The sequence below is a fragment of the Sprattus sprattus genome, assembly GCF_963457725.1.
Source record: "Sprattus sprattus genome assembly, chromosome: 6".
Lineage (NCBI taxonomy): Eukaryota > Metazoa > Chordata > Actinopteri > Clupeiformes > Clupeidae > Sprattus > Sprattus sprattus.
Genome location: NC_137925.1, coordinates 24,398,799 through 24,407,241, shown reverse-complemented (window position 1 = coordinate 24,407,241; position 8,443 = coordinate 24,398,799). Strand labels below are relative to the sequence as shown.

The following is an 8,443-nucleotide window of genomic DNA, read 5'->3' as shown; positions in this document are numbered from 1 at the left end:
GCAGCCCGAGAGGCAACGACTTCGGCGAACTCTATTAGGATGCAACGCACATCCGTGACACTTCTGCTTTTTTTTCTCTTCCTTTCCCCCAAACGCGCTCAGACCCGCTTGAACAGGCAACACACTCATACGAGCATCCGTTCACCCTACTATGAGCGAATGCAACAAGTAACCTTCCTAATACAACAAAAACAAATTAAAATAATTGCTAAAGCTGACATTAAACTCCACAACCTAATAAAAACTCTCCAGAGACTTGGTAGCGTTTGTTTAGTTTATAATATAATGACATATTAATGAAGTCGAAGTCATTAGTTGATAGAAAATCTTTATTCAAAAGTGAACACATGCTTCAACTCCATTGAAATGACCAGCATCCTTGCCACACTGCAACACCAAGGAAAAAAAAACAGCCTACTACCGACAGCCCGGCCCCTGGGTCCAGGATCTGTGGAAAATAAAGTATATATATATATATATATATATATATATATATATATATATATATATATATATATATATATATATATATATATATATATATATATAGAATCAGAATTGTATTTATTGATATATTATAGTCATATCCACATACAAATGTGTAAGGCAATTTAAAATATACAAGCCCAGCCTACCTGTCAAGATCTGATGTGTATCACGATCTCCTGAGCAAACATTTGTCGACAGGACAGTGAGGGGTCAATAATTCAGAGATCATTGCAAACGATCATCCTGCAAGGAGAGATTTATAACAATCAATGCCTGTATACACACACACAAACGCACGCACAAATATATAGTCCAAGAAAAGAAGATAGAATTGGGTTTGAACTCGGCTCCCGTTATTTTCCCAGTTTTCTTGGTTGGTGGCTTCTTTCCACAGAACTTCCGTGTGTTAGGGCATGCTTGCTGCGGTGGGCTGGTTGAAATAAGTGTAGCCTTAATGTTTCAAAATGATTAGATCCTTCGAGATATGACATTACTGAGTATTTGCGTATCATTATGCAATAGGTCCGTTCAAAATGTGGGCCAGATCTTCAAAATGTACCTTTTCAAAATTTCTGGAGAAAAAAAAAAAAAATGTACTTATTCTACAACAGATTACGGATCCATGGCCGCTTTCTTACTCTCATGAGCAGTGCAAATGCATGTGGAACATTTACTGAGGCGGATTGCGCAGGGCCAGAAGAATTCCAGTTCTCCTTAGTGATAGCCAACTTGTTGCAAGGAAGGAGTTTTTGGTGAATCTATCAATTTCTTGAGGTTGATCACTAACAATAAATTCAGAATTGAGAATTCAAGGCATGTCAGAGTGCCACTGCCCTTGTGAAGCAAACGATGTTCAAAAGGGGGTACAAATTGACGCCACTCATACCAACCTTTGGGTTGTACCTCATGTTTGCGCCCCTGAACTAATTCCATTAACGAGAAACAAGAAGGTTTTCTTTGCTTACCATCCCGTTGAGACTTTATCTGTGGTGCGGAAAGGTTCTTGCATTTTGGCTGTTGTCTTTGGGTAAGTCGTTGCAAGCCATCAAAGTTGAGACTTTATGGTGAAGGATCCTTAAACACTGAGGAAAACTACACGGATTGTTTTTTTTTGGGTGGGTAAACATTTGCCTTCTCAAAAAGCAATCTGAACAATTCACTGTACATGACCTTACTGCAGGACATATTTTCCACTTCATTTAGGATCTGGGTCATCAGTTGAAGAATTGCTGTACATTTGTCATTCGTTTTCTGGTTGCTTTGGAATATCAGTGCTGGTCAGGATCTTAGTTTAAAAACTTTATTGATAGTTGAAAGCCATATTCCAGGGCATTACAGGTTAACAGCACTATAATACAAAAACTAACACGCAAGTCACTTAAATTGGCAACAGTACCATTAAATGGGAAATGGGCAAGAAGAACGATAGAGATCATTTAAACACAAAGGGATATAGTCAAAATAAACTGACATTTTGTGGATTGTTCAGACCTGAACTTTGGGTGTCCATTGAAATGTTGTCTTGGGAAGGGGGAAAAAAAGTCTTCTTGAATGTTACACATCCTTTGCACGCTTTGAATGCCTTTGAGCTTGAACCTTTTTACTCTCTTTTCCAAGTCCTTTCTCAGTATCTGCTCCGAGCGATGCCTCTATCAGCGCGGCTGCCTCCACGGCCGCCGCCACGAGGTGCCCCGCGACTGGAACTGCTGTACTCCCGAGGAGGATAGCCTCTCTCGAGGGGGGGTGCTGGCCCCCGCTCCTGTCTGCCCATTCGCTCAGTGCGGCTAGCGGAGTATGGGTCGCTCCGACTGCTGGGATAACTGTCGCGACTGCCATATCCATCCCGGGAGCTGCTGCCATAGTCGTCATAGCGACTGCTTCCGCCACTGCCACCGTAGGATGGTGGGGGCCCCCGCGAGGGTGGGGCGCTGCGTGAGTTACCTGCAGGGTTAATGGGTCAGGTAATTGTCAAGTTTCACTTGTTAAACGTTTTCTGTTAATCTACTGACATGTGCCCATTTTCCCTAGAAAGAGCCAGATATTTTTCTAAATGTGTTGATTTAGCATATTAGCATCTCCAAATGTAGACAAAAAAAAAGTGTGCTCAGAATCTTTGCGAGATTTCAATTTAAGCTCGGTTTGACTGGAGGAAGTTAAAACTGCAAATAGCATGCCCCTGTTGCTTGCAATTTCCTTTAGAATAGAACTCCAGTTGATAGAGAACGGCCACTTCAAGTTTCAGAGAAGTCGTGGTTCTGAATGGACTGAGAGGGTGAGGAAGACATTTGACGGAAGTGTTTGACAGACATTGGTCCAGGTGACTGAAAAGCGTTTGACGATGCCAGCTGTTTTTTTTCTGGGTTTGTGATCGCGAGGTCCAAGGAGCACACTTGAAAGGCTCGAGTAGAGCCATACAGCAGCTGTTTTTTAAAACATAAAAGATCTTACCGTAACCATCATAGGGTTCTCTGTAGGACCCTGCACTTGGGCGGTCCACATAACTCCTGGGCTCACGTCCCCCAGCATAGCCATCACGATCGCTGGTGAGCAAGAACCGACGTTACACCCCAATCTAACGGAATCCTTTCAATCACAAAATAAATAACGCTTCTTGTACCTGTAGCCTCTGGGCATGGATCCATATTCCTCTCTGGAGCTCGAATGGGGATAATCACGATAATCACGAGGCGGGGGAGCATAATCACGGGGAGGTGGAGCGTAGTCCCTGCTGTCCCTTGAACTGATGTAGTCACGACTGGAGTAACTGTTTACAAACAAAGAAAGCAGTGGGATTAACTTCAGCTTGTATGTGATTCAAGTCACCTCAGTAGAAGATTCAAATTTTCTGGTTTAAAATGAAGTATCTGCCCAGCACGTTCAAGGTAGGTTATAGTCAATGTGGTTGTTAGAAGGATTGTAAAGGTGCAACAGAGTTGGTAAAATGAACATCAAACCACATAAAATTATTGAAACGTTTCAAAACTTTACAGAAGCCATTTCTGAAATATTTTGTTGTTGACCACACTACAGGGCCAAGGATGCGAAGCTCAAAACCAACCTGTCCTTAGAGGAATAATGGTCATCACGTGGCGATGGGTACTCTTCCCGCCGTGACATCATAGAATCCCTGCGGGGAGGGGGTGGTCCATAAGGGTCTCTGTCGCGGGACATAGGAGCTAAAAAAAAAAAGCCAACTGTAATTAATTTTAACCCACATTGAAAAGGAGAACTGAGGATATCTCCAACTAGAACCACCAACTTACGTCTGCCAGGGGGCCCAGATGGGACTGGTCTCTTGGGTGGTGGCCCATCACCGCGCTCTGGAGGTCCCCTCTTCAATGGAGGTGGGCCTCTGGATGATGGACCTTTGAAAAAGGGTTCTACATTCCTACGTTATCATGGTAATCATTTACAGGACAAGTAAAACTATGAACCACATGAGCTCAGGACTTCTTAGAGAACAAAATCAAATCAATACAGATCAATGTCAAATGATGTCATCACAGCATCACTAGATATTTACGGTTCAGAAGAGCAAAATTAACTTACCTCTGCTGGGTGGGCCCCTCATTCCGCTTGGCGCTCCTCTGGATCCGCGATGGCCTCTTGGTGAACCGCGGCTTCGTGGATGCAAAGATGGTGGACCTCGGCGTCCAGCAGATTCAAACTGAGGCTTCGTTGCTTGCTCTACTTTAATTGACTTACCATCTAGACTCTAAACAACAAACAACCCGTTAGCACACAGTGCCTCAACTCAAGCCATTAATGTTCGAGATCCAAAAGAAAAACGTACCTTTCCGTTCATTTCTCTGGCAGCATCCTTGGCATCACCTGGATTTTCGTACGTCACAAATGCAAAACCTCTAGACTTGTTGGTTTCACGATCCTTCATCAACAGAACTAAGAGAGAGTAGAGTAGAGTAGAGGTTACTGTGATGCAATTTTCATCTTCTTAGAAAGAGAAAAAAAATCCACATTGTAAGCTCAGGACTTCTTAGAGGTAGTATTCTCATTTCTGAATTCAAACCACCATTTTCATCATTGCCTACAGTTCAAAAACCAGCCAGTGTACAAGAAATGTGACAATGCACAAGGAAATGATTTGCTAAGTTGATACATGATAGCCTATGGATTGATGCGGGTGATTTAGGCTAGCGACCTACAATGAAACCTCGTTGGGTTATTTAAATACTGGTAACGTGGCATCTGATTACCTTCCATTATCCTGCCATATTTGCTGAAGTATTGTTCAAGAGCCTTCTCGGTGGTCTCAGTATTAAGTCCACCAATAAAGAGTTTCCCTGGTCGATCTGCCTCCGCCATATTTGCCCGTTTAATCTAAAAGAGGGAAAGAGTCCTTCTCTTAATAAAGATGGACCAATTCATTAAAAACCCCTTCGTTTAAATCATGCAGCCAGTGCTCTCCTACTTGTACACTATCCAAAGCTAAAGCGCAGTGTTGTGCCCCCACGTTGAGTAAAGGAGCTAACGTTAGCTACACATGTTAGGCCACCGTTAACTTATAGACCGTCTCCAGTCAAATGGCTAAAGACAGAATGGCAGTCAAATGGCTAAAGACATAATAAGGTTGAAAACGTAAATAATCTGTGAATATATTAATGTCATAAGTTCGGAAAATCATCTGCATGCCATTTTTAGCAACAAAAAAAACTCCCGTGTATTACAATGCTTCAGAGCATGTTTCACAAAATGGCGGATATATGCTGCAGAATCAGTTTTCCACAGTAATGTGCCCGAAGCTAACATGCAGTAGCTAGCTGGCGCGCGCATGCCCGTTCCTGGCTTAGTCGATTTTTAACCACGCTACAACCCTATGCTTCACATTTAATTCGACAAAATAAAAGTAGTTCCAGTACACTAACGTGACCTTTGTTAACATGAACATATTGAAAAATAATGCCAGGTTCAAAATGGCGTCTTGTGTAGTTTGACGCACACCCTACCATAATTAACCAAAGTTAGGAGTTAACGTTAGCTATCTAAGGATAATGTTAAGCACGCGTGTACTTTTAGACAATCCACCATCGGCCGTAACGTGACTAGCAAATTAACGATGTTTTTGTCGTGGGTAAGTAACTTAATTTGCCATTGTTATTTTTTTACCGACCTATTGCAATATCGAACAAAACGCGGTCTTGAAACGGTAAGTCAGATGAGTTTAAAGTTAGTTACTTCGCCTTCGTCAGACGCATGCATTAACTTCAGATGCTATGCACTAACGTTAAGCAAACGGTAACGTTAGTATGTTATCACAGTCATTGTTATAACACAGTTGTGTAGCTAGATAGCTAAATGTGCTTTGGTCCAAGTTAACGCTAGAGCTCTTAGCTATTCAGCTAACGTTAACTAGCCACCAAAGAACGTTCACCAGACTGAATGTAATTTAACCTGAAGAATTCACTAAAATACTTCACCGGCTCCTCAAACAAAATCATGAACAAATACACAAAAGCACTGGTAATAAAATACATTTAAAAAAAAAACCCGTAACAGTCATCAAAGCTCAATTTTACCTCCTCAGAGACGCATGCAACAGGACAAGACCTTATGACAAAACCACAACCGCACACAAAGGTTTATATTGATCACATGGATCATGAAATGAATACGCCCAGGAAGTTGCAAGCAGCAGTCGTGATAACGTAACTAACAACTCGGATTGGCTTCCGGGTCTTGGAGCGGAGTGGCGGTTTATTTGATTTTCCGATACATTTGATTTAAAGATTCATTATTAGATATAAAGATTCACGATCTTGTAGTGTGGCCAGTCTTCCCATAGACATATATACATATATCCCATATATACATACATCCCATATGTCTATGGGAAGACTGGCCACACTACAAGATCATGAATCTTTATATCTAATTGCCTCGGTAACAGCTAGTTACTTTTGATAGGCTACGTAAACTTTTGAGGTAGGCTATCAAACGTAAATTTCCTGGTAAGACTGGAAATAGACTACTTTAAAACCAACATTTTGTAACCTACATTTACAATAATAACAGTTTATCAGGCGTGACATTCGTTATACAGGCCAGAGTGAGGTTTATGCTAGGTTTACGCTATATCAACAATGGGTACGTCATTGCGATTCCCCCAAAAATTCTGACATGCCAGACTTTTCGTCGTGGGGTTTTCGAACGTCGCAGACGAAAACATCGCAGGTCGCAAGCATGTCACGAGGCGTTCACACTAGCCGCGAATTTTCTCAGGCGGTATGCCGCCTAGGGGGCATGGTCAGAAAAATATGTTTGGTTGTCATCTTGCGAGTGTCATGTAGCAAGTTCGACTGCAGTGCAGCGCTAATAGCATTTTAGCAGCTAGCTTCTTCATTCATCTTCAATCAAAGCGTTAGCAGCAAGCTAACATAACGGTTAGGAGCTTAATTTAAGACCTACAATATTCAGTTTGCCCTGACAGTGTTCGTATAGTTTATAAACAACAAACCGAGCAGATGTTGACATATTAAAGTCGTGTAAACACCTGTATCCAGCTTGATTCACATCAAATATTTTCCAATCCGGACTTGCGAGGCTCCGCCATTTTCTATGAAATATTTTGAATTCACCGGGCTTCTGCACCACGTCAGTAACGTCAAACTCCAATTCTGACACACGCCGCGCTGATTGGTTACCGCCTGGTACACATTTGCATAAAGTTAAAGGTTCGTCAACTTTGATAGTCAGGCGGCGGCGTTTTTTGCTCAACAGATGGAATTTCGTTTCCATTCATTCCCAATAGGAGCGGCACGAAGTTCGTCTGTGTGTGAACGTACCGTCACACTACAAGACACCTCGTCGCAGACTTTTCAAAATCGGGCCAGATCCTGCAAATTTGTCGGCGACGAAGAAATCGGGGCAAAATCGGGCTGAAATCGTGTAGTGTGAACCGGCCATAAGTAAATAAAAAACATGACATGAGTTTAAAAATGATTAACATGACATGAGTTTACAAATTAACTTTGCTAAAAGAACTGTCTCCAACCTCTGTTTAGGAAAACAATCATGACTACCATTACCATCATACAGCCTTATTATCCTACATTAAGTCACATAGATTGATAAAAAAAAAGGACAAACAGTAAAGTGAAAATAAAAGTAGGCTATTCAAAAAATAGTTGGTGTGAGATGAGTGTGTGTATGCTTGTGAGTGTTTGTGGGGTGGAAGCCTGGGCCCTCAACTTTTTCACAACAAGTGTTTGATTACATGACACAAGAGAAGCTTCTCAAAATTAGCATCAGAAAGGCGGTTTCTCTTTGGATGGAAAATGCCGCTACCTACACTAAAGAGTCTTTCAGAGGCAGCACTCAAAAGCACTCCTGTGTTGTAATTGAGGAAGATCTTCTTCATCAATAGCAGGTTTCTGGAATGCACTGACGAGTTTGGTTACAGATGAATGAAAAGAAGATCTCCACCACATTCTGAACTGTTGTTGATTTCAGAGATGGGGAGTACCCTGTTACATACTTCATCACCATTATCACTTGGGTCTTCATGCTCTGTCTCCATGTGATCTGGAGACTGAGTTTGTAACCGGTTCACTTCCGCTTTTAGGTTTGACACAACATGCGGCTTCTTTTCAGAAGGGATGTAGGTCAGCCTGAACATTGGATGAGCTGCAGAGGCTATGAGCAACCTGTGATCTTGAAAAATGTATTCAAACCTCTTTTTAACCCCATTGATGATGGCATTTACCAGCGGGTTACAGTGATGTGTAGGTGGATCCCATGCTTCATCTGCTCCATCTTTTCAAGGAGAATTAGGATCGTTGGCACTGACACTCCTGTGTCGGCCATTTTGTCAGACTGTAGGACATCAAGGGCCTTGGCTTGGGGCATCATCACCTGATATAGACACACAAAAAAAGTGTAAAAGTTAATATTATTATTATTATTATTAACCTGGAAGACTACTACTGTTGTTGCATTT

The 8,443-nt window shown here is 41.9% G+C and overlaps 1 protein-coding gene across 3 annotated transcripts; it reads right to left on the bottom strand.

The window, feature by feature from the left end:
• Positions 1 to 311: 311 nt before the first annotated feature.
• Positions 312 to 6,062, bottom strand: rbmx (RNA binding motif protein X-linked). Of its 3 annotated transcripts, none has more exons than XM_080841406.1 (10): positions 6,024 to 6,048; positions 4,704 to 4,827; positions 4,283 to 4,389; positions 4,039 to 4,204; positions 3,753 to 3,869; positions 3,548 to 3,665; positions 3,107 to 3,253; positions 2,938 to 3,029; positions 636 to 2,430; positions 312 to 448 (listed from the first exon to the last, which is right to left on the bottom strand). In XM_080841406.1, exons 2-9 carry the CDS (start codon positions 4,810 to 4,812, stop codon positions 2,114 to 2,116), a joined length of 1,173 nt encoding a protein of 390 aa, XP_080697532.1. In that variant the 5' UTR covers positions 4,813 to 4,827; positions 6,024 to 6,048; the 3' UTR covers positions 312 to 448; positions 636 to 2,113. The 3 variants fall into 3 exon arrangements, with proteins under 3 accessions (XP_080697532.1, XP_080697533.1, XP_080697534.1); XM_080841407.1 differs by lacking the exon at positions 6,024 to 6,048 and adding an exon at positions 5,175 to 5,179; XM_080841408.1 differs by lacking the exon at positions 4,704 to 4,827 and having other exon boundaries at positions 6,024 to 6,062.
• Between the last annotated feature and the right edge of the window lie 2,381 nt (positions 6,063 to 8,443).